This window comes from Eptatretus burgeri, chromosome 9 (assembly GCF_056783735.1).
Source record: "Eptatretus burgeri isolate ZD-2024b chromosome 9, Ebu_testis_v1, whole genome shotgun sequence".
NCBI classification, from domain to species: domain Eukaryota; kingdom Metazoa; phylum Chordata; class Myxini; order Myxiniformes; family Myxinidae; genus Eptatretus; species Eptatretus burgeri.
Window position 1 is genome coordinate 36480985 of NC_140969.1, and position 26824 is coordinate 36507808.

Sequence of the window (26824 nt, forward strand, 5' to 3'; positions counted from 1 at the left end):
AAACAGTTATTTTCTCACACGGCGAGCCTCCCATCACTTCGCTGACTGGTGTCATCAAAAGACATGTACTTCACAGCCATAATATCGCATACCTATCTGTGAGGATCGCTGACTATTTAAAACGAAGTAAAGCATGCGAAAAGGGATATTTTATATCACGTAGTTGTTGTTTGTGTGCTCATTAAATGTAATTTTATTGCTTCAATAAATATTGTTTTGGGCCGGGGTTCGGTGGCGATAAACGGCCACGAGATGGAGCAGTTCGGCCGTCTCCCACCGAACACTGGAATTTAAGGCCGTCACCCCGGATAACTCTGGAGTTGACGGGTTGCGAAAGCCTTAAAGGACCGTGGACGCCAATATTTCGACCGCGTGGCATAGGGTTAATTGTCTCGATCTCCAATATACCTAAATAACCACGCAGTTTCGCTACCGGGGAAACCACACCCTCGACGGGCTCTGTCGAACCGGGTCGCTCTAGCGACCTCCGTCCAGTGTAACCGAGCAGAATTACCAGAGTCCGTCGGACCCAATGACAACTTAACGGCCCAAACGGCCTCACTAATTCTCAATCTGCACTGCGCTTGGTCAATGGGAGAAAGCACAGAAAAACGAGCTGGAACATTTAACACAGGGGTTTATTTATAAACAATAATCGGGGAGGCGAGCACACAAAGAGCAGAGTTATGCGAATAAAAGAAATGCAGGCAATGTACAGGGAGCAAAAGCACTTAACAGTTTTACTTAAAAGACTGGCAACACACACACACACACACACACACACACACACACACACACACACACACACACACACACACACACACACACACACACACACACACACACACACACACACACACACACACACACACACACACACACACAGTGGCGCAGTATTTTTTGGCCCTTCAGCTTGGGAGGGAAAGGCGAGCTGAGGGCAGGGGCCTATTCTTGCACCTGTCCGCCTTGTGCGGTCTGGTCGAGCTTGTCCGGTGGCGGGACTCGAACCCGCCGCCACAATGCAGCACCAAGCACCAGGGACCAGGGACGACGCAACGGACGCCAGCCAGCACAGGAATGGACCAGGCGAGATGAGCACCTGCGGGTAGACGAGAGTGCCAGCAGGCAAGCCGAGGCTTCTTCTCTTTCTCTTTCTTCTCTCCTCCTTTCTCGACCGGGGCGATCCTTCCCTTCCCTTATCCTTCCCCTCCCCCGTGGGTCGAGGAAAACGCCCTGAGGGACTCGCCTCCAGATTGGACGAGGGGCGAACATCCCATCTGACTGGGCCAATATTTCGATTCTTTATCCAAAAGCTTTGGATATCTTTATCCATTCTTTATCCATAAGCTTTATCCATAAGTTTATCGATTTACGCCCCTGAGGTGGTCAGCCTCCTGATTGGACGAGGTGTCTCAGGGGGTGTGTCAAGGCGTCTCGGAGGCCCACCCCCCGAAGAGTCTCCATAGTAGCTTTCGGCACGCTGGCCTCCCATTGGCTGGGGCGCGCGTGCGATGCTCGTCCTTCGCTCATTGGCTGGAGGAAACGTTCCATGCCCTTCCTCGGGGCGGAGCCTCGATCTGAGGCGATGGAGGCTCCGCCCATGCCTTCAGCCAAAAACATGTGGGCAATGGCGACCGGGTTGAGTGAGGGTTGAGAAATATTGACGGTGCCGCTGTTGTTGTTGTTGTTGTTGTTGTTGTTGTTGTTGTTGTAGTAAATGTATAAAATAACTCACAGCGCACACACAAAATCCCATTAGACATAGGGAGGGGACCCTGACTATAAACACATACTTATCGAAATAACTGACCTGCTGGGGACCTGCTGTCTGCCTGTGTGCAAATGGCTTCCAGATTCGTAACAATATTACGATCTATAATTTTGAGTGCTGCTTCCATGTCCTTCTAAAGGATTTCTGCTTTGGATAAAGAATAAAAGTTTCCGTTTGAACTGCTGCGTGAGGAAACCATAAGCGCTTCATCTTTTTCAAAATCGGAAAGAGGCTTTTTAGGCCAAATAAATAAAAAAATACCATTTGATCGTTTGGATTTTTTTTCAAAGAAGGAAGGAGGAGGCCATTTTTATTTGTTATTTGTTTTCAAAATGGTCACTGGCTTTTAGATTCAAGTTGGCCACCAGATTTTTTAGTTTAAAATGGCCACTGATATTTTTATTCAAGGACCCTTACTGTTTGATGCACAGAAACACTTAAAAACTAGAAGGGCACTTGGTAGAGTGTACACTTCCGCCACGTAATGCCTTATCCACGAGAACTTATATCCGCCCAATACATTTTTGAAATATCATGCTGTACAGTACTATATCGTTTTGGCCTTATCTCTCAATGATGAAGAATCACTTAAAAAAATTAAATAATTATCGTATCCAGATGCAGATTCGGATCTTCACCAAAATCAAATCAATTCCTCCTTGCGACACACCCAACCTGTCCACCAAGTTTCGCCTGAATCCGTCCACAACTTTTAGGGAGTTATATATCGTGCTAAATATATCGGTTTTGCCCTATGTCTCAATGGTAAAGAATCCGTGAAAAAATTATCAGATCCTGCTTCGGATTTGGATATTCACCAAAATTGAACCAATCCTTCCTCGTCGCACACCCGTGTCCACCAAGTTTAATCCAAATCCATCCACAACTTTTGAAATACCGTGCTATATATCATTTTTGTACCGATCTCTCAATTGTGAAGAATCACTTCAAAAATTCTAGTAGTCAGATCTGAATCTGGATCTTCACCAAAATCAAATCAGTTCATCCTTGTCAAATGCCAAACCTGTCCACAAAATTTCATCCGAATCCATCCATAAATTTTTGAGATATCCTGGACACAAACAAACAGACAGGGTGAAAACATAACATCCTTCCACCTTCGATGGTGGAGGTAATAATGCCATTTTTTAACCCCCTCCCTTTCCCAAAAGAAAAATGACGAGTCATGCACCAGACATGCCAGTTTTCTACCCCCAAACATGACGTGGGTTATATACCCAACACGTCACCAACACACTTACTCGGCAAATTCGAAATACAAACCGTTTGTGCAATTTGTCTACATTCTGCATTCGTTGCAAAAAATATTCGTTGCAGGACACATCCCTGATGAACTCCAGTAACAACTGGAAGCAAGTCAGAGATGTAATCACCACATCTCACAGTACTCTCTGTACCAGAGTTTTCTGCAGAAATCAGATTGCTTAGTTTTGGTGGCATCCCACGAAGACCGAGAATCCTCCAGAGGGCATACCAATTCACTGAATCGAATGCCTTGCGGAGCTCAACATCGGCTGTGATCAGCCTCTGCCAAAACTCTCATCTGTTCAGTGAGGACCTGAAGAACAAGGATATGGGCAATCGTTGGATAGGACACGGCTCTTTGGTGTCAAGCCCAACTGCTCTGGGTGCTGGTGCTCAAGAAGATGGTGGCAAACCCTATAAAGGATTATCCAAGCAAAGACCTTGCCAGACACTGAGAGCAGCATCTCCCCTTGGTAGTTGTTGCAGTCCTGGTGACCACCCTTCCCTTTCCAGAGAGGGTTAACAAGGCTCCTCTTCCAGTCAGTTGGAATGATGTCTGTGCTCCAAACAGAGCACAGACATGCAATGACATGAGTCAGCATTTCATGTGAAGGCCCAGTCACACCTTGACGTTTTAGCCAGCAATGGCAACGTATCAAAATGTATGTAAAACGCTGGCTTACTCTGAACTTTTGATGTTTTTTTTAAAGATTCGGACGTATTCATAACGAGTTGGTCGTATGCATAACATATTAGTAACGGACACAACGTTTCGTTGTCTTATAGATAACTTATACCAACAAATGCTTAGCCTGTTGTCGGCGTTCACAACCTATGCATAGCGCGCTGCACGTATTGCAGACGATCAGGTGGCGTAGCCTATTAAAAGGCTGCCTCACAATGATTCAAATCATAACCGCCGGAGAAATGGAAGTGTCAACATTGCAGTCACACCTTGGCGATCTTGCAAGCATATGCCGACCTCTGAAAAATGCGTCTAAAACGCTGGCGCACATAGAATACAGTATGGGTAAGTTTGGTATACATGAATAGAACGCTAAAGTACGCTCTCATACGTCGTAGTAAGTGGAGTACAACTTGTACTTTTAAATGTGTTTAACATTTTACGACGTACTTGCCGTATGCCTCACGTTCCGCATGCGATGGGAATAAGTTGTACGCACAAATATGCGGTCGTTGGCACACGTCGACAAAAGTTACTTGTAAGTTACTCATAAGTCGAAACACGTCGAGGTAATGGTTAGCGTCAGTGTTCCAGACTCCCTGGTTTTTTTTGGGTTGTTTTTTTCTTCGGTATGACGGTCATGTTGACGCTTCAATTTCTCGTGCAGTTATAATATAATATAATTAATATGCTGCCGCTCAACGATTTAAATCAAAACCGCACTAGATATCGAAGTGTCAACATGACCGTCATACCGAAGAAAAAACAAAAACAAAAAAAACAGGGAGTCTGGAACACTGACACTAACCATTACATTGATGTGTTTCGACTTATGAGTGCCTTACAAGTAACGTGTGTCGACGTGTGTCAACGATCGCGTAACGTGCCTACAACACGTTACTCGTATGTTAGAAATAAGTTTCGGGTACGCTAAACATTACCTCGACGTGTTTAGACTGATGATTAACTTACAATTAACGTGTGTCGACGTGTGTCAACGATCGCGTAACGTGCCTACAACACGTTACTCGTATGTTAGAAATAAGTTTCGGGTACACTAAGCATTACCTCGACGTGTTTAGACTGATGATTAACGTGTGTCGACGTGTGTCAACGATCGCATAACGTGCCTACAACTTATGGCCAGCGTAGCGGAACTTGTGAGTCATACACTGGCATTAGTCGTAAAATTTCAAGCATGGAAAATTTGAGGACAACCGCAAAGTACAACGTTTCAAGCCAGCGTACTACGACGTATGGCAGTGTTTTTCAGCGTGCTCTTAATGTTATCAAAACTTACCCATAACGTATTCGACGTGTGCCAGCGTTTTAGACAAATTTTTCAAAAATCGGCATAAGTTGGCTAAAACGTCAAGGTGTGACCGGGCCTTCAACAATGACATCAGTCAGAGTCAGCATGAGTCATTTGCCCCCTTTCAACTGGTTCACCGCAGCTTGTCATTCCACAAAGAATGGCGGTTCACAGTTGATTGGAGGGTCAGCAGTGGGGATAGTTATACCCCTGACAATCAACATATAGTCAACAACTGCCAGAAGTTACTGGCTCAGCGAGCCTTTACTTCAGACTCCTCTGTCAAGAGCCCACCTCCCTCTGTTCTTATTGCAGCACACCGGGGGATGAGCTTGGATGAACGCAATGCATGAATTCCTCTGTACGCAGAATGAGAATCACCTGACCACACCTCTTCACAGATTCCTTGCACATTGGCCTCCATGTCGCCCTGAACACACGTACAGTTTTATGCCTCAGCTCCCTGAACAGCTCAGCTCTGCCATTAAAGCCTGGCCCTGTGATTCTGGTCAGTGCTGTCCAGTATCCCTTGGGAGACAAAGTTCTTCTTCGCCTGACGGTGGATTCCAAGACACCTGCCAGAAACATCAAGGATGGTCGGCTTGAAGTCACTCCCCAACTCTTCAGGAATCCCCACAACACCCTGTCCCCTCAAATCCCCATTCAACCTGTTCACAAACTCCTCAGCTACCCTCTTATCCCTGTGCTTCTCAACATCCATTCTCGGCTGTGATAGTACCATTCTCCTGCATTTACGCTGCAACTTCAGATATGCTACAACAAGCCTGTTGAACTGAGCACTCAGGTAGACCCTGCAGTTCTGAATCATCCTCCAGTGACCATCAACGAGCATATGGCCATTCTCCTTTGCCACACCATCAGCGTTGGAATGCCAAGTCCAGCAGTGCGGCTGTGGTCGCTGAAACCATGAATCAACCACCCTAAGTCCACGACTTCTTGCAAAGACAAGCAACTTGGTGCTATTCTTGGTGTATAGTGTGTGTGTGTGTGTGTGTGTGTGTGTGTGTGTGTGTGTGTGTGTGTGTGTGTGTGTGTGTGTGTGTGTGTGTGTGTGTGTGTGTGTGTGTGTGTGTGTGTGTGTGTGTGTGTGTGTGTGTGTGACGTCATCGGTCACATGGTTTTCAACAGCCATATTTTTTTTAACATAAAAATCTTCTTCGAAACGGCTAAGCAGATTGTGGCGAAACATTACAGGTATGATCGCCCATCGATGAGGAACAAAAGTTCTCCATGTATGACGCCACATCGTTTGGCAGCTATGTTTTTTTTTTGAGGAATAAAACTTTTAAAATCTTCTCCAGAACACCTTGACAGATTGAGGGGAAACTTCACCCACATGTTCCACAAACCTTGCGGATACCAGCGTGTTCACGAATTATAATTAATGTCACATGGTCTGGCAGCCATATTGGATTGAACAAAAATTTAAATAACATTCTTTGACTTGAACCACTTCATCAATTGATATGAAACCACAATTATAATCTAGTAGTCATGGGGAATGTATTTTTTAAATTTCAACCTGATCGGCCACATGGTGTGGCAGCCAGAATTATTTAATATTTTGAATCTAGGTTCAGGGATTTAAATTAAACTTTGTACAAGTATGTACAATGATGTAATAATGTGGGCAGAGGCATATCTGTTGACGTTGCGATGTCAAAGTGTGCCCTTCGTGTTTACTTTTTTTTTGTATACATTGTTGAGGCTCGTGGAAGAGCTAGTACAGTACACTGAACGGATCAGGACATAACAGGATGTAAAAGGAATAGTAGAGAGGGGGAGGGAACACCAACATCACAGTCGAAGGCCAAGATAGAGGGAGACTTGGACAAACAAGAGGTGTGGGAAGCAATAGGGGGTAGGAAAGGATGCATGCCATGGACAAGATGGATATGGAAGGAAACTCACAGGAGAGAAACTTCAAAACCGGAAAGGAGGTGGTTGAAGACAGTGATTTGCCCATCGACTCAGCTTCATCGTAGGAGATTTCAAGAATCCTTAAGGCCCTGGTTTCTACGGAGTCAAGCTGAGGAAGATGTGTTGCAGGGGAGCCAGCCCAGAGGGGAGAGCAGTATACCATTCTTGTCAGTTGAAGGCCTTGTATGTGGGCAGGAGTTCAGGTGTGCCAAGAAAGGACTTTGTACAAAGGAAGATGCCCAACCGACGGCTGGCTTTCGAGGCCAACTTTGAAATGTGGTTTGTCCGAGAAAGATGATGGCTGATAATGGGACCCAGGAGTTTGAATGACTGAACTTCCTCAGTCATATTAAGAAAGTCGATGGAGGGTGGGGGGAGTTTGCCAGATGGTTCTTTGGCAGAGAGAGACAGACAGACAGACAGACAGACAGACTTTTGACTTTTATGTCTTTTTATTACAAAAAGAAACAGGTGATGCAACATTGTGCAGATTCAATTAAAACGTGAATCAGGAACAAGAATAACTGAAGATGTTAAATTAATACAAAAGGAATAAATTTTCTCCTTCCACTCTGCACAATCCTTCAATTTTACACCATTTATCAATGAAGCCATTAATTCGCGAACTCTCTCGATAAAACAGGAATTCCATTTTGAGACGGGCACACACACAGAGCCTTTAAAGGCAAGCAGAGCGCTGCATTCCTGTGAATTAACACCAGAAATCATCATCTTGCGAGTGATGTATATTGCGAGTTTCGCTTCAGCGAGCAGGAAATTAGCAATTTCAATTCCGACATTCTTGTTAGATACCGGTATGCAGAAAATAAAATAATGGAATGAAAAGCAAAATCCTAATCTTTGGAAAAAAAGTTTCAAGAGTTTAAACAGTGGGATCAACCTTTGACAACCAACATAAGCATGGAAAACATCCTCGGATTGATGGCAAAAAGGACATTCATCGGACGAAACAAGGTTCAATCTTTTGAGGAATACGTTTTAAGTCAAGGAATAGTGTGCGAGTCTCCACTGTATGTCTCCGGCACGTTTAGATACAGGTGATGTGTACATGGAAGACCAGGTGGGAGATGATGGAACCCCTGCAGGCAGAAGCTCTTTCCAGTGGGTAGTCAGTGCATTATTGGGGTTGGCAGAGGTAACATTGAGATATTGCACATACATAGCAGTCTTTGTACATGTTTGTAGAGGCTTGATGGAAGGAGCGTTAGAAAAAACGAAATCAGGGAAGTCAGGTTGTGTTGTACTTTCACCTTGAACATCATGTGATGGAGGCCACGACAAATTAAAAAGATTGAAAACTTTAACAATTGAACGTAGAATTAGTCCAATTATTCGTGTTGATTTAACATTGCAAGCTTCCAATATCTGGTTCGGAGTCTGCCATTCAGAATATGTGTGATTGACAAAGTCTTCCACAAGGAAGAAGCCAGATTCAATGAAGGATTGAATGAGGGACCTGCTTTGAAAGTCATGGTGAAAGAGGCTGTTGTAAAAAACAGGTTCACGCATGAAATTACTAAATTTATACGAATCCTTGTTTCGTACTGGAAGGAGGCATTGACTGGCATTTAGGAGACTTTGATGGAAGGAGGGCAGTAAGGAGGTGTCAACTCGCTGCAGATCAAGTAGAACAAGTTCAAGTCCACACTTGAGCTTACCAGCTTGCAGGAGCAAACAGGAAGCCAGCGGCCGTCAGGACAGGACCTCCTTGTATAGAAGTTGACGCAAGGTAGTCAGTCGAAAGGACAGTATTTTGCTGGTAATGTCCACGAGTCCTTGACCGCCTTTTTCTCGCGGGACACTCAGAAGATCTGCTCGGAGCCGGTGCATACCATTCCAGAAAAAGTTAACAAGGATTTGTTGCAAATTCAGGATTACTTATTTGGGGGGGTTGTAAGGCAATCATCCGATGCCAGAGTTTGGAAGCAGCTAAATTATTGATTATTAGCACTCTACCTCTGTAAGATAGTAAGCTAGATAAACCTTTCCAGCAATTAAGGGTGTGAGAGATTTGATCCACCATCTGGTCCCAATTTTTTAAAGAGAAAGTCACGTTCCCGAGAAAAACACCCAGATGTTTAACACCATCATGCCTCCACTGCAAGGCATTAGGCAGTGGAGGTGGGATAAATAACTCTGAAGGACCAAGGCACAACGCTCTACTCTTTCTCCAGTTAACAGTAGCAGAAGATGCAAGATTAAAATTTTGTAGAGCATTTGTAAGAGCAGCAATGTCAGATTGAGTATTGACAATTACACACAGATCGTCAGCATATGCAAGAACCTTAACTGAAGGTACCACTGAAAAACCAGAGAGCTTGTGGCATAAATGAATGAGCAAGGGTTCAATGAAAAGTGAGTACAGGTACCCAGAAAGAGGGCAACCTTGTCTAATTCCTCGCTGAACTGGAAAAGGTGAACACAAACTGTTATTAATGTTTAGTATACTGGAATTATTGTGAGACAACAACTTAATGCAGGAAATAAAGAAAGATCCAAACCCAAACCCCTTTAAAACTTCAAATAAATATGAATGGTCAACGTTATCGAAAGCTTTTTCTTGATCGAGAAAAATCAGCCCAGCATTGACGTTCTGACAATGGCAAATCGAAATCAAATCGCGAACAGAAAATATATTGTTAAATATTGATCGACCAGGAATGCAATAGGACTGGTCAGGAGTTACAATGTGTCCTATTATAACTTTTAAACGATTGGCAAGTAATTTGGACAGGATTTTATAATCGGCAGAAAGTAGAGAGATTGGGTGCCAGTTCTCAACAAGTTGAAGGTCACCTTTTTGGGGGATTAGTGAGAGGATAGCACGTCTGCAGCTCAAAGGAAGTTCACCAGCTTGTATGCTTTCTTGAAAGACTGTTAATAGACAACATGGTCCCAGCAGATCCCAGAAAGCGCTGTAGAATTCTACTGGCAACCCATCTAACCCATGTGCTTTGCTGGTGGGCAAGGTTTTTACAACACTTGTAAGGTCATCTAAGGTTATTTCACCTTCAGCAGTCAATTTCTGTGTTTCATTAAGTGCAGGTAAGGAAGTAGTAAAATGATGCGTGTGGTTTAACGAAGTGTGCTTGGCAGAATAGAGGTTTGAAAAATAATTTTTAACAGTGAGTTTAATATCACTCGGATCAGTCAGCGTCTTTCCATCAGCAGAAAGCAAGGATAATATTTGTTTCTGATTTTGGAAGTTGTTTCCAACTTGAAGAAGAAACGACTGGGAGTGTTTAGTTGCTGTAGGTGAATCATTCTCATTCGAAGGAGTGCACCTTTTGCCTTCTCGACCAATAACTCGTTCAGAAGAGCTTTCTTTTCATGCAACATTTGCTGCTGTCTATTGTCATTAGAGGAGGACACTGTATTTTGCAAGTTTAGAATTTGTGTCTTCACTAATTCTATGTCAATGTCACGATTCAGAGTACTGTGTCGTGAGAAGTTTTGACAGAAAACTCCAATTTGAACTTTGGTATTGTCCCACCACTGACGTTGACAAGAGAACTTCTGATCGATTGTGATGTAATGTGCCCAGAAGGTTTTAAAGGAAGTAACAAAGAAATCATCTTGAAGAAGTGCTGTGTTAAACTTCCAATAAGGGCTCCCCCTCTTAACTAGTGGCAGTTGAAACCGCATAACAACAACATGGTGATCAGAGAACCCAGCTGGGAGAATTGAGGTGTTTAAGACAAGGTTAAGAAAATGATTGGAAATGTAGAATTTATCAAGTCGAGCTGAAGACACTCGATTGTTAGACACCAAGTAAATTGTTGTTGCGTCGGATGTTGCAGTCGCCAAATGTCAGTCAACTTGAATTTTGAAATGGAGCGAGCAAGAGCTCTCGTACTGGCTGCATGTGGCTCAGCACCATTCCTATCGAGAGGGGGTTTAGTGTACAATTAAAATCACCTCCGAGACATAGAAAGTGGTCAGGGGGGATATTCGCAAGAAATGATTTAAGACAATCAAAAAAAGATCTTTCAGGATTTGTGCTAGGAGCATATAGATTGACAATGGTGAAAAGCTGCTGACGAATGGAAAAGGTCAGGGAAGCTAAATGTCCTTTTACAATTTCTTGGAAGGAGAGTAAAGTTAAAGGAAGAGTTTGCTGAAAGTAGATGGCTGTCCCGGCAATCGGACTTGAAAAACTGCTGAAGAGCCAATGCCCTTTAAGAAATAATTCCCATTCAACTGAAGAAGTCAGTGGAATGAGTTTCTTGTAATAATAAGATATCGAACTTGTTGCACTCGATTAGTTGTTTAACTTGCACTTTACGGAGAGAATTACGACCACCATTGATATTTGAGCTTGCAATGGATATTTTCATCGAAGGTATGAAGAGGGGAAAGGACAGAGGTCATCAGGTAGAACAGCATCAACCATTATTTTTGAGTTCGTTTCGAGCACGACTTAAAAATTTCCTCAAACAATGACGTTGAAGGTCAGTAAGATTGTATCGATCGGGTCTGGAAATCATTATTCGGGTCACTTGAATAAAGTCTTCGCGAACTGGAAAATTGTCTTTAATTTTGACATTCTTTTTTCGAAACCTTTTGTGCAAGAAGGTGTGAATAGTATCTGGAGAAATTGAAGAAGCGTCTTCGAGCTTTAGAGAAGAAGTATCGCTACCCGCATCACTTGAAACAGAGACAGAAGATGTCCCGTCAGACTCATATCCCCCCATACTATCTGCGACAATACCCTGCTGTCCTTCAGCAGTGACTTGATTAGATATCACAGGCACGGCTGCCTCCAAATTACAATCAATCTGTACATCCGGTGTGTTGATTTTGACTGGGGTAACTGTACATGGGAGGGAGGTTCCATCAATTTGACCGGGGACCTCAGATTCATCAGGCACGGTGGGAGTACCAGTTTTGTCAGTTCGGGCAGGTGTTTTAGCATCATCATGACATTCGTAACACTGCTCTAAGTTATGGGGAGAGGCCCCCTTTTGTGAAGCGGTACATTCTAGGAGGTTAGGAATACAGTCTTTCGATATTAATGATTTGGTATCTACTCCATCGTCATTAATATTATTATCGAGTAAAACATCCGATTTTTCCTCTTCTTCTAACAAGGCAAATTGGTTGGAAAGTGAGATTTCAGTGCCATTTATGCTCGTGTTGGTTGGTCGTTTCCTGGAGGGTGATACGTTTCTGACAACAGACTTGCGTTTTTTAACTTTAGAAACAGTAACGAACCCCTCGTTTGTGGTGTCCATCTGTTCATTACAAGTGCTTGTGTCAACTCGTTCAATTACTAAAGGCCTATCTTGTTTATTTGTTGAAAGGGAAGCTGCAACATTCAACTGAAGCTCAACATTATTTACTGAGTTGATGATATTAATATTAAGGCAAGGATCGTCACCAACAGAATCAGTAACGTTGGGAAGAGGATCGTTATGAGCACAGTCAGTGACATTGGAGGCAAAGACCTTACGAGCAGTGTCAGTAATGCTGGGGAGGGGATCGTTACCGACGGAGTCGGTAACATTGGGGGGAGGATAATCATTTCGGGTGAAGGTGATAATATTAGTCTGAAAATCATTACTAGGAGCATTGAGGGGAGGTTGTTTCTGACTGAGTGGACAGAACTGTTTCATATGTCCAATCGCTCCACAACCAAAACACTTTAGGGTATCGGTAGAGACATATACTTGATAGTTGACCATTTGAAGTAAACTTGATAGTAACGTTAAGTGAAGCATATTCTTTTTTAAGTACCATGAATACTTGTCTGCGGGAGCTCATGACATGGCTAACCTGTTTATCTTTAAAGCCGACAGGGAGCATTATTAATGGAGACACACAATCACCATAGCGCTGCAAGGCTGAAAGTATTAAGTAATTCTTTAGGAACGGTGGGAGATTACTAATTACTACCCTTTGTGCACAAGAGTCAAGGGGGTATGCCATGACAAATGTCCCAGAATCAAGGGCCAAGCCTTGTTCAACAATTGCAGCAACGAACGCTTCATCAGATACAAAAATGATCACACGCTTATTCATACATGAAGCTGCACGTACCTTTTCAAAACCGATTATGTTCCCGATTACCATGACAATCGCTTCCACCGTAACACCTTCCGGTGGAGAGCAAGCTATACCGTGTTTACGTGATTAATGCTCGGATGCAGCGTATTGCTGTGAACGAGCAGCTGCCATGCTTAAGTACACGGGGCCCAACCTCCTCCCTACCTCGGGAAAAGGAAGTCAACAAGGCACTCCAACTTCCTCTGACTTTGGGAAAGAGGGAGTTAACAAAAACGAACTTAAAAGAAGACAACATAAATTAAAATAAAACAGGTTTAAAGCAGAGAGCAAAACCTCAAAGCAAAATATATCCTTAACCTAAACGGGTAGGCCATGCCCAAAGGGAGGGCCAGCTCTCACTCTCTCTCTCAACGATAACAGAGGAGAAAAACCACGAATAAAACCACCACAGAACACAACACAACAGGAAGGAAAAGGAAGAGGGAGGGGGAGGGGGAGGGAAGGGACGAAAACAACACTGAAAACTCACCACAACACAGAGCAGCAGCCCACGGCGGCCATGACACCATGCCCAGAAAACAAACGACCAGCAGGGGGTGAGAGAGAGAGAGAGAGAGAGAGAGAGAGAGAGAGAGAGAGAGAGAGAGAGAGAGAGAGAGAGAGAGAGAGAGAGAGAGAGAGAGAGAGAGAGAGAGAGAGAGAGAGAGAGAGAGAGAGAGAGAGAGAGAGAGAGAGAGAGAGACAGAGAGAGAGAGAGAGAGATAGGGAGAGAGATAGGGAGAGAGATAGGGAGAGAGATAGGGAGAGAGATAGGGAGAGAGATAGGGAGAGATAGGGAGAGAGATAGGGAGAGAGATAGGGAGAGAGGGAGAGAGAGGCAGGCAGAGAGAGAGGCAGGCAGAGAGAGAGGCAGGCAGAGAGAGAGAGAGAGAGAGAGAGAGAGAGAGAGAGAGAGAGAGAGAGAGAGAGATAGAGATAGAGATAGAGATAGAGATAGAGATAGAGATAGAGATAGAGATAGAGATAGAGATAGAGATAGAGATAGAGATAGAGATAGAGATAGAGATAGAGAGATAGGGAGAGAGACAGGCAGGCAGAGAGAGAGGCAGGCAGAGAGAGAGAGAGAGATAGAGATAGAGATAGAGATAGAGATAGAGATAGAGATAGAGATTTGTGATGATATGCTCAGATTAAATTAGTTCATTTGGCAGGTCATATTGGAGTAAGAGGGGCTGGCAGGATACCTCCGAGATAGTGCACTTGTCTTTCAGCTGTGTCGTTGACATTAAATTAATGACCCAACATTAATTGTCACACCTGTGCTTCACAGGTAGGGTGTTCCATCAATGAGCCAGCTTTCTGTTTGATGTGGCAATAAGCTTGGGACCCGTCTGCCAGTACATATTGGTGCTATCAGTGGATGTTAAGTATCCCACAGCCCTTCACCAAGTGTAAGCAAGTATGCGAGCACCTTGACCAAATTCTGAATACCTGCCCTGACTTCCACTTAGAAAGCAATAGCAAAACTCCCAATGTAATCCTTTCCAAGAAATTGCTTTAACAGCACAGCTTTCCCTTGGCAGAGCAACATGAACTGACAAATTGGAGTAAAACCAATGTACAACTTAGTCTTTTTATTTTATTTTAATGTCAGTGCATTGTGTGGTCATTCCGATTTGTACACACTCGGTTAAATGCCTTTTTTTATTTTTCTTTGCTTAATATAAGTTGTTATTTTACTCGAATTGGTCTTTAATCATGTATGATTCTTTACTTTCATTCTGTACCCCACTCCCAAAGTTTTAAGCTCCCCGGCATACTTGCTCATATTCTTGCTAGCGCTTTTTTCCTTCATCTGATTGTGAACCTCTTCGCAGTAACTCTTTTAAACTCTGATGATCAGTACAATGAAAGCGCTTCTGGAATTGCATTTGCTTGTGAACTGGCAGATTTTGAGTTGGTGCATGTTTGCGGGAGGAAGTTCACATTGAGACAGATGGTTGTTCATGAAGCAATGCTGCACCGAGCTGCCCAAATCTATGCCTCTGTGATGATTCATCTGACCAGCTCGTTGCCTGGGACTCCTTCCAACTACTCTGGACAGATATTACAATGCTGAAATACGGCTGTAAGTTTCATGATGGATTTGTTTAATCACATATTAATGAAAATTCCACATGCTTATAATGATTACATAAATAATAAAACTTGTAATTTAATTCCCTTTTTTAATAGCATTTTGGCCGACTCTACCAAAAGGGCATGACGGCGAAGTCCTCATTCATAATCATATGACTTCGCACTACAACAGAATTTTTCAAGCGAAAGGTACAGAAAGATTGAGCATTTACATCCAGACATCAGTATGGGTGTGGCAGTTTTATGTTGTCATGTGTGGATATTTGCTTGCATTGCATTGGCTGTAAGTTCTTGAGATGCATTTCTTGAAGGTGGAACAAGGCCTTTCTCTAGGCTCACAGTATCCATCTTAAAATAGGTTTTGCTTTGAATAACACTGTGATTAATTTCTTGCATATACAAAATCGAGGCTCTTGGAAGAGCAAGGGAACAGAAGGCAATGTTTATTTGAAGGCAATGAACAGAAACCATCGCCATTGCAAAAAGGCAATGGACTGATGGTGGGGCAGTGGGGCAACAGGTGAATTAAATAAGGAAGGGAATTAATCAACAGGAAAAGGGGGAGGGTGAGAGATGGAGAGAGAGGCAGAGCGTGTGAGGAAATACAAAATCCTGCAAGAAAGGTAAGATTGGATGAAAAATGAAAGGAATTAGGATTTGCAGTTTGGTAAGGAAAGAGTAATGGGGGAGGGGCAACAATCACAGGTTAGGATTGGGGATGACAGGAGATGGTGGTGGGCGGCTCCATTGAAATCCTCGGGAAGGGTGGGATTGAACCAACTCCAGAAAGTGGCTCCACAATAAATAGACGATGAAGCAGAAGAACCATTCCTTTCTTGTCTTCAGATGCATAGGACTGATGAGGCAGTTTTTCCTTGGTTGGGTGACATAATCCTGGTGAGATCACCACTCTGAATGGTTCATTATTCCCAGTAAGTTGGTATTCATTTTGCTGACTTGAAACATTGTACTAATTGTTCCAAAACATTGACAGAACCTTTACTTGAGTGTGGCAATGGAAATGACTAGGATAATGAGAATGGCATCGTTACTGATCAAATTAGTAGCTCTAGTTAGTGTGCTATCTTAGCCAATTGCATCAACACACACACTAAGATATATGCTCGACATCAGGTTTATGTATCTATGCTGCACATCATACGCATCATTTGACAACCTTTTCGTCAGTGAAACGTGATCGTAATTTTTTGAAGTTCCTAATTACCCAAATAATGTGTTCATTGCTGATTGTATGACCTCGATACTTCATCCTCTGAAAGTTAATAATTGCTTCTTTAGGTGTGTTTATTTTTATTTATCTTTATTATTGATAAAATATTTTTTTTTTATTAATGATAAAACCATATCTCAAAAGGATGAAAATTTGAAACTATCTGGATAAATTTATTTGTTTCATTTATGATAATTATTTCAATAAAACACGGGGCAACCATGTATTTCTGATTTTTGAAACACTGTTTTGTTAACCCCGAGTTTCTTCGCTCGTAAATGAAGTGTTATGGAGATATGAGTTCTCAGTGAGATGAAAAAAGCCAAAATACCAAAAAGTACCTTTTTTGACACGAGTGGCCATCTTTGAGACCCCACAGAGCATCATCAGAGATCTCATGGAAAACGTTTACCTCGAGTCCACTATGTAGTTGTCTCTAAAATCTTAAAAGTTCAAGTAGCACCCCTTTCTTGGAACGATATTCGTTTTTCCCCCGTGATTATTCATCATAACCCTTTATCACAAATGCTGTTCACAGCCTAGTAGGCTATCCTACCAGGCCGATGTGGGCTGTAAGGCTCCATTTATGGGAGTACATGCCAGGATAAACAGCATGGAGCTACTGGAAGAATATGTGCATGCTGAAGAAGTTGGGGAGGGTGGAAGGGCATAAAAAGCAGGAACAATACTGGATGAGTGGTTGTTGTAAAAATGGAAACAGAGAGACCTCAACCTTTCTGTGGTGTGGGAGCAACAGGCCCTGTGGTTTCTGCCTCATTGCAGGAGATGCCAATATTGTTAAATTTTTGGGGTTCTACAGATGTGAAGAGTTTGTTTCGACAGAGACGCAGATGAAGGGAGGGGGTCCAGACGTGGGGTTGTGGGGAGAGGCCGGGTCAGGGAGGCCCCATCAATGGAGAACAGTCATCGGGCAAAGGCTTTTTAGGTTGTATGTCGTTCTGATCTTTTTTTCTTTTTTTTGAGGAATAACTTGGAACAATGTAGGGTGCTCAGTTTGGGGCTGAATTTGGATACCAATTTGCTATATGGTCAGCCATGAGGTCTTGGCTTGTGGTGAGACCTAGACGTTCAAGAAACTGTAGAAATAGGTGGGTTCATGTGACGATCCTTCCAAAGTGACAAGGTGAGTTTTCGAGAATTTTTCCTGGAGAGAAGCACCTGTTGAATTTAGCTGACCAGCATTTAATCAATTCCAGATCGGTAGAAAGTGACAGCTGCTTTCTGCCCGTCAGTGGGCTGGGAATACAGTACTGCATGACACAATGTGAAGTCCTCAGCAAAAAACAGAAGAGAGTGTTTTCCAGAGTATCAAAGTAGTTGTTCTATGAAGAGTGCCTTCAGAAAGTATTCTCACCCCTCGACTTTTGTCACATTTTGTTGTGTTACAGCCTGAATTTAAAATGGATTAAATTTAATTTTTTTTGTCACTGATCGACACAAAATACCCCACATTGACAAAGTGAAGACAAGTCTTCAGATATTTTTACAAAATTAATTAAAAATGAAAAGCTGAAATGTCTTGCGTCAGTAAGTATTGAACCCCCTGAGTCAATACTTTGAAGAAGCACCTTTGGCAGTGATTACAACTGAGTTATTCCATCTGAAATCATCAAATTTAAGAAAATGTATCCAGTTGACCCCCTCAGATTTACTTTAAACTTTCATAAAATAGTTCCCAGGTATCAAAATGAAGCTGCGTAAAATTTTAGGTCCATAGATGCGGTCAACTCCGAGATATTGAGGGTTGAAAATGTGGTTGTGGCCCTATTTTTATGGTCATTGCGAGCATCACAAAATTAACGGCTACTTTTAAACTCCCACAACTTTTTAAATATTAATGCGAGAGCCTTGACATTTTCAGAGATTATTCTTCTATAACTGCTCTGTCAGAAACAAACATAAAACTGAGTATACCTCTGTTAAATTTTATGACCTGATCAGTTGAAATCCAGAAAAAAAATGTTGGTTTTGTATGAAGACCCAACTTTGAGACCCCATATATTTTTATTGACCCATCCCAGAAGCTTGAAATTTTTTCATGTAATAACTGCATGGTCGTAGTATTCAAATACATGTTTACTTTTCTTAATCTCTATATACTGCATATCTATAAAACTGAGGATGTGTGTGTGTGTTTATGGTCGTTATGCATTTTCACAAACTCCAACCGATTCCATTCAAATTCAGTATGATTATGGCTTTTGGTCCAACTTAGGTCATGGGCTATAATTTTTTTTCCATAACACTTCCGATATTCGAAAAAAATCGATAAATCGATATCCCTTATGGGATTTTCCATTCAAATCCACTCAAGTTTAAGGCCTACGGGGGATGCAAATTTCCACTTTGCCCCGGGCGCCGTTTACCTTCGCTACGTCACTGCCGAAAAATCCCTGATTGCAGAACAAATCGATAATTAATTTCATTCTTGCACTTCCCACTCGACTCCCCGAATAAGCTTAAACGCAATTTCTTTTTCATTGCTCGCCCTCCCTACCTTTTCTGCTGCATACACTGCATTTGTGTATTGTGCTTGTGGTGCATGCGAGAGATTTACGGTGTTAATTAACGTTAAAATGACGAAATGGATCCAGTACATGCAGTTCACGCCGTGCACACGTGCAAGCTTTTTGTGCATGACCTCATTGCGCGTGTCCTATTGGTTGCTCAAGAAGGTCATTGCCCTGAGCTTTACTTTTGCACCGACCACTCACGTGTGGTTTGGGATGCAACTCATTTGTCATTGGTCGGGCTATGCCGAGGAAAATCGTGTCACATTTTCTCCTGTTCCGCTATTGTCCGGTCGCATCTTTAGTGCTGTGGACTACCCATTATCCTTTTTTTCCTGTGATTGTGCTTCTGCTGTTTCCCGTTCTGACGTCGTTTCTTAAACGTTCGGAGGAACAATCCTGAGCTCGGCTGATTTTCAAACGCCGTTCGGTTACACGAACATTACACTTCCTATCCGTGAGTTATTACTTTTACGTTTAACCACTCCCCCTTTTTTAAATATTGTTTGCTCGATATAAACCCCAACTTACAAATTTACCCGTCTAAGTCGCACTCTACCCCACAATTTTTTTTTGTTCCAAAAACCGTAGTTCTTTTCAATCTCGGTTTACCTTTTTCGATAATGCTGCATAAAAAGAGGGTTTGTCTTGGGCGTCGGACAGCGTTAGCCACGACTCGAAGGGTTTCTAGGCCAAACGAGTCGCTCGAGGAAACTACCGCCTGACTTTCACAGAATGTCCTGCGCGCAGCGGAAATCAGGGCTTTGGAGGGCGATGAACAGCGGGCGGTTCGGCTTTCCAGGAACACTGCTGCAACAGCTGCTTCCAGGGCTCTTGAGGGTATTGAGCAGTGATCGGTTCTGCGTTCCAGGAACGCTGCTGCAACAGCTGCTTCTAGGGCTTCGGAGGGCAATGAACAGCAGGCGGTTCGTCGTTCCAGGAACACTTCTGGAACAGCTCTTTCTAGGTCTACTGAGACTCCACAAGAGCGATGCGCAAGGTTAGACGGTAATTGTCAACGGCGGGACAACATCCGTGGCGTCATGTGCCCAAACAAACAGTTTTGGTTTCGAAAAGCTTTTCAGTACGAGGCCGAAGTTAACTATTCCATGCATGGTGACGTACAAATTGGTGAGATGCACTTCACCTGCCAATTTTGTCGTGCCCTTAAGTGGGGTGGGGAGTCGCCAGGGATGTGCTACTCCAACGGTAAGGTCAGTCTACCTCCACTTGAGGAACCGCCATACCCTTTAAGGGACCTGCTTGCAGAGTCTTCATTGACTTCAGATAGTTTCCTTAAGCTCATCAGGAAATATAACAGTGCCTTCCAAATGACCTCTTTCGGGCGCATGTTGTTAGCGAAGGGGGTTGGATGCCTACGTTCAAAGTTCAGGGTCAGGTTTACCATCTAATCGGGTCGTTGCTCCCTTCGCAAAACTGTAAACCTTCGTTTTTGCAGATTTACTTCATTGCTGACTACAAGAAACAGGCCGATGCACAAATTGATATTTTCCCTCCACCTGAGGACGACAAAGAACATGACACCTTAGACAGGGACGTGCTGCTTAGCTTGCAACGCATGCTGCACGAGAAAAATAATTACATTCGGAGTTTTAAGTGCGCCTTAGAGTCAGCCCCATCCCCCATTTTTTCCGTTGTCATTGACGCGGATAAGAGGCCTGCTGGGGGGCACGCCCGCCGATACAATGCCGCTTCATATAACGAGGTCACCATACTCCTCCATGGGGACCAGCGTAAAAAGCGGGACATTGTTTTGCACAGTCGCGATAGCCGTCTTCAACGAATCGATGAAACGCACCGGTCATATGACGCCCTACAATATCCGCATCCGCGCTTTGGCCCAAGGTTAGGACTCTGCGTCTCAGCACTAAAGGCCCAGTCACACCTTGACGTTTTAGCCAGCTTATGCCGATTTTTGGAAAATTTGTCTAAAACGCTGTTACACGTCGAATACGTTATGGATAAGTTTTGATAACATTGAGAGCACGCTGAAAAACACTGCCATACGTCGTTGTACGCTGGCTTTAAACGTTGTACTTTTTGGTTGTCCTCAAATTTTCCATGCTTGAAATTTTAAGACTTATGCCAGCGTATGACTCGCACGTTCCGCATAACGCTGGCCATTAGTTGAAGGCACGGCACGCGATCATTGACACACGTCGACACACGTTACTTGTGAGTTACTCATAAGTCGAAACACGTCGAGGTAATGTTTAGCGTACCCAAAACTTAGTTCTAACCTATGAGTTACGTGTTGTACTCACGTTACGCGATCGGTGACACACATCGACACACGTTACTTGTAAGGTGCTCATAAGTCGAAACACATCAAGGTAATGGTTAGCGTCAGTGTTCCAGACTCCCTGTTTTTTTGTTTTTTCTTTTCTTCCTTCCTTCAGTATGATGGTGATTTTGACACTTCGATTTCTAGTGCGGTTATAATATAATATAATTAATAGGCTGCCACTCAACAATTTAAATCATAACCGCACTGTACACTGAAAACCGTCATACCGAAGAAAAAAAAACCGGGAGTCTGGAACACTGACGCTAACCATTACATTGACGTGTTTCGACTTATGAGCACCTTACAAGTAACGTGTGTCGATGTGTGTCAACGATCGCATATCGTGCGTACAACTTATTTCCATCGCATGTGGAGCATGTGTCATACGGCAAGTACGTCGTAAAATTTTCAACATGTTCAAAATTACAAGACGTACTCCACTTACTACGACGTATGATAGCGTACTTTAGCGTTCTATTCACGCATACCAAACTTACCCATACCGTATTCGACGTGCGCCAGCGTTTTAGACGCATTTTTCAGAGGTTGGCATATGCTGGCAAGATCGCCAAGGTGTGACTGCGATGTTGACACTTCCATTTCTGCGGCGGTTATGATTTGAATCGTTGTGCGGCAGCCTTTTCATAACCTATGCCACGTGATCGTCGGCGATGCGTGCAGCGCGCTATGCATAAGTTAGACGATCGTTGGGCATAGGTTGTGAAGGCCGACAACAGGTTCAGCATTCGTTGGTATAAGTTGTCTATAACACAACGAAACGTTCTGTGTCCATTACTAATACGTTAAGCCTAAGACCAAGTCGTTATGAAAATAATACGCCAGAATCTTAAAAAAAAAAAACATCAAAAGTTCAATGTTAGCCAGCGTTTTACATACATTTTAATACGTTGCCATTGCTGGCTAAAACGTCAAGGTGGGACTGGGCCTTAACATGCGAGCTCACCTGCGTGGAGACGTCGCGTCTACGTCGTTCGCACAGGCTCTCCTTACGCTTGGTGACTGCACAATGCCAAACGACGACCGCGGCTTCATTTCATTAGACTCCCTTTGCAGCGTTGTTGCTACTGCTTCTGATCTTATGGATTCAGTTTTCCCGCAATTTCCCCTTAAATATTCGGACATGGAGTGGCTAAGTCAGAGGGCCATTCTGGCCCCAAAAAATAGCGTTGTGAACAACGTAAACGATCAGCTACTCCAGCTCATTCCTGGAGAGGCCTATGTTTACAAGTCTATTGACAAGACTACTGATCCAGAAGATGCAGCAAACTATCCTATTGAGCTGTTAAATTCACTCGAGCCTCCCGGATTGCCCCCCCCCCCCACACCTTGAAGCTCAAAGTTGGTTCTCCTATTATGCTGCTCCGCAATTTGGTTCCTCCGAAGCAGTGTAATGGGACACGCTTCGTCATCAAGGCATTAACACCACGTCTCATTGAAGCCACGATAACTACAGGCTGCGGCCGAGGTGAAGTAGTCCTTATCCCAAGGATGCATCTGTTTCCGTCAGGGTCTACTCTCCCGTTTAACTTTCAGAGGTCCCAGTTTCCCGTTGGACTGTGTTTTGCGATGTCAATAAACAAGTCACAGGGGCAGACTCTGCCTGTCACGGGTTTGCATTTGGGGGAGTCGTGCTTCTCCCACGGTCAGCTTTACATTGGCTGCTCGTGCGTTGGCAGCAACGAGGACGCTTTTGCGTTCGCTGCAGGTGGAAGAGCGAAAAACATCGTCTACAAAGAGGTTTTGTAGGGGAGTGCTGATTTGTTCTACTTCTACTGTTTAATTCATTTGATTTGCCTTTTCGTTAGTTTTGCCTTTTTAGACTCGCCTCAGCGGACAAATCCCTCTAATCGTGTAGTGCACCGCTATTTCTTGCCACTACCTGTCCTCGATCCTGCTCTCTTCCCGCCGTCTGATACCTTACTTCCCATTTTCCGGCCTTCTGTGGATCGGTTAAAAGTTGCCTCACTGCCTTTCTGGCAAGCCAGGCGAATACAACATAGTTCGCCTGTGACAAACGTTGCTTAGGGTCTTGCATCTGGATTGTTGTGTGGTCTAGCCAGACTGTTCTTCCTCTGTCAGACAGCTTAACACTTCCACTTGGCAATGGACATGCAGATCACGTTAAGAACCCTTTAAATAATGCTGCTACATTTGGCATTTTCACCGGCTGAACCACAGAAAGCTGGTTCGACACTGCATGGTCCTTATAGCTAAGGTCGTTTGTCCTTGACCTCCAACACCATGTGCGTATGCACGGGGTCCTCTTTTTTTTTTTGTCGCATCAGTCGAGCGCGTCCACGCAATTCAGACATCCGGGAGGCGTGAGAGAGGAAGGCATGAGCGGTTTAATTGTGGGGTTGTTGCACAAATCTCTTACGATAACTACTCAGAACGAATACCCATGCGGTCTGCTGCCACCGTCATTTTGGGCATTCTGCCTGACTGCAACCCGGTTTGGCAGAGCTCTCAGTTGGGACGATGACTGCGATTGGTAAAAAAAACAGTCCCAGTAGTGGCCCACAGTGCCCATCCAGTAAGGGGACTTTCTGTGTTCATAATAAGACAGAGCTGCACCTGTGCAATAATTAGTTAACATGCGCCCCCTATACCCACTCGCTGCTCCTGCTCTCACGTCTTCTGAGGCTGTTTGTGGTAGCGGCAGCGCCGTCTTTTCGGCACAAGAAGTTGTTCCTTCTGCTTAACTCCGTTGGCTGATTGGGAAAGAAGGGTGGGCTTAACAGTAACAGTAACAAACCATAACTCCGTCGTCTCTGTGGTTTGCCTGGTGCAAAATGGTTATCCTTTAGAAACAACCTGTCAGACATCAGCCTCCACCACCTTCCTAAAGTATTTTTTCCTGCATGCACTTTCACCACATCGCTATTTCGCATTGCAAGGGAGATGTCTTGAGCCCTCAATTACCATCTAACGTAGGCAAAAATGGCCTTTCGAGTTTTTGTTTCAGTAGCTGCCTTTTAATAACTCCCCCACGGTTTTCCAAGGTGCAGCGCTACTTCGTCTTGTGTGAAAGGACTCACTGCGACTTCTAGCCAACTCCTGTTTTGCCCGGAAGTACTCGCCGAAATGCTCCTTCCATTTACGGCTCTCAGTGGACCCATACAGGTATGCATTTAACCATAGAAGAATCATAGTACGGTAGAATTTATTTCACCTTCAAATCTTTCGCTATTTCAGGTGCCCATCAAACAGCCATCCACAATCAGAATGCCATCTCAGTTGCAAGTTCGCCAAGAGAACAATTCCACCGTTGTGAAAACCTAACTCATCTTTTGCGTGTTACTTCCCCCTTTTATCTGCCTGTCAATACATCATTTCACCCTACGTTTTCTACGGTACCATACAGGTCCGAATCGAAGAGTCTTTACGCGGTTTAGGGCCGTCAATTATGAGGTAGGAAGCGTTTATCTGTTTGGTGGTGGAGCTACGCTTATTGTGGCTTTCAGCAGCTATTCAGGAAATTTGCAAGAAATCCCGAGCAACGCCAGGCTTTACTGCTAGTCAGTCATATATATATATATATATATATATATATATATATATATATATATATATATATATATATATATATATATATATATATATATATATATATATATTAGTCATGATCCCTCAAAAATTGAAAATTTTCATTGTTCCCCGAAATTCAGGTGAGGATTGCAAATATATGACAAGGTATACCACTTCAAATTGTTCACCATTGGAAAGAGCATATTCAAGTTTACAAAAGTGTTAAATATCAAAGTGGTATATTTAAAAAATATATATTTTCTATTTTTGTTAAAAAACTGTTTTAACACAGTCATGAATACATGAAGTGTGTGCATGGTGTGGGCACCATGGCAATCATGAATGATTAGTTCAATGATTCAAATTAATAATACAAAAATATATCACATACTGCAATAACAATGTAATAAAATATTTCACGTAAATGATTTAAATAGGTCCTTGATCTGCTTTTCCAAGTCAGGTGCGAGCTTGTACTGCCTCCCAGTTGACGTTAGGGGAGCATCAATAACTTTAATCACATGGACCAAAGGAACCCAACAAATGTCCTCCCTTGAATGTAACTATATACACTGCTGACATCAGCAGATCAGCCACTATTCCTGAGTTCTATTTTTAGCCCCAGCCAGATGAATTAAGCTCTTGCTATTTACAAATGAGAAACAAAGAATTACAAATTCAAATTTCAAAGTATTATGTTCATGGTATCCTAATAGCAGATGATATGTATGTACATTGTATATACATGTACTACATGTAAAAGGACTGTTCATTAAATAGCACACACAATGCACACAGCACTGGCAGAACATCATTTATTCAAATATTTTTTAAATACTGATAGAAACATTATACCACTTTGATATTTGATACTTTTGTAAACTTGAATATGCTCTTTCCAATGGTGAACAATTTGAAGTGGTATACCTTGTCATGTATTTGCAATCCTCACCTGAATTTTGGGGAAAAATGAAAATTTTCAATTTTTGAGGGATCATGACTGTATTATATATGACTGATTAAGAAAAGTAAACATGTATTTGAACACTACTACCATACAGCTATTACCTGAAAAAATTTCAAGCTTCTGGGATAGGTCAATAAAAATATATGGGGTCTCAAAGTTGGGTCTTCATACAAAACCAACATTTTTTTTTCTGGATTTCAACTGATCAGGTCATAAAAATTAATGGAGGTATACTCAGTTTTATGTTTGTTTCTTGCAGAGCAGTTATAGAAGAATAATCTCTGAAAATTTCAAGGCTCTAGTATTAATATTTAAAAAGTTGTGGGAGCTTAAAAGTATGCCGTTCATTTTGTGATGCTCGCAACGACCATAAAAATAGGGCCACAACCACATTTTTAACCCTCAATATCTCAGAGTTGACCACATCTATGGACCTAAAATTTTACGCAGCTTCATTTTTATACCTGGGAACTATTTTATGAAAGTTTAAAGTAAATCTGAGGGGGTCAACTGGGAGGCCTCCGGTGATATGAGGTGGAATGACTCGGCTTCGAGTCTTCTTGGTTATGTCTGTGTCAGCTTTGTACATCTGGATTTGGGGATTTTCTCCCATTCTTCCTTGCAGATTTTCTCAAACTCTGTGAAGTTGAATGGGGAGCATCGATAAACAACAATCTTCCAATCTTTCCACAGATTCTCAATGGGATTCAAGCCTGGGCTTTGGCTGGGCCATTCAAGGACTTTCACATTCTTGTTCTGAAGCCGTTCCAGTTTTGCTTTGGTTGTATGCTTGGGGTCATTGTTCTGTTGGAACGTAAATCTTCACCACAGTCAAAGGTCTTTTCCATTCCGAAACAGGTTCTCCTCAAGGATTGGCCTGCATTTGGCTCCATTTATTGTTCCTTCCACTCTTACAAGTTCCCCCAGTCCCTGCTGCTGAAAAGCATTTCAATAGCATGTTGCTGCCACCACATTGCTTCACGGTAGGGATGTTGTAAGATGGGTGATTAGCTGTGCTCAGTTTTTCCAGAGGTAACGCTTTGCATTCAGGCCAAAGTTCAATTTTTGTCTCATCAGACCACATAATGCTTTACCGC

The 26824-nt window shown here is 43.0% G+C and overlaps 1 protein-coding gene across 6 annotated transcripts in view; it reads left to right on the forward strand.

The window, feature by feature from the left end:
* SPATA7 (spermatogenesis associated 7) overlaps positions 1-26824 on the forward strand; it is a 139118-nt gene that overhangs the window by 2685 nt on the left and 109609 nt on the right. For 4 of the 6 annotated variants that reach the window (XM_085894740.1, XM_085894744.1, XM_085894743.1 and 1 more), the window contains exons 2-3: positions 14952-15130; positions 15238-15330. In XM_085894740.1, coding sequence (XP_085750866.1) covers positions 15115-15130; positions 15238-15330 — 109 coding nt within the window. In that variant the 5' untranslated portion in view covers positions 14952-15114. Of the gene's footprint in view, positions 1-14951; positions 15131-15237; positions 15331-26824 lie in introns of those variants that run through there. The other 2 variants (XM_085894745.1, XM_085894746.1) reach the window with 2 other exon arrangements.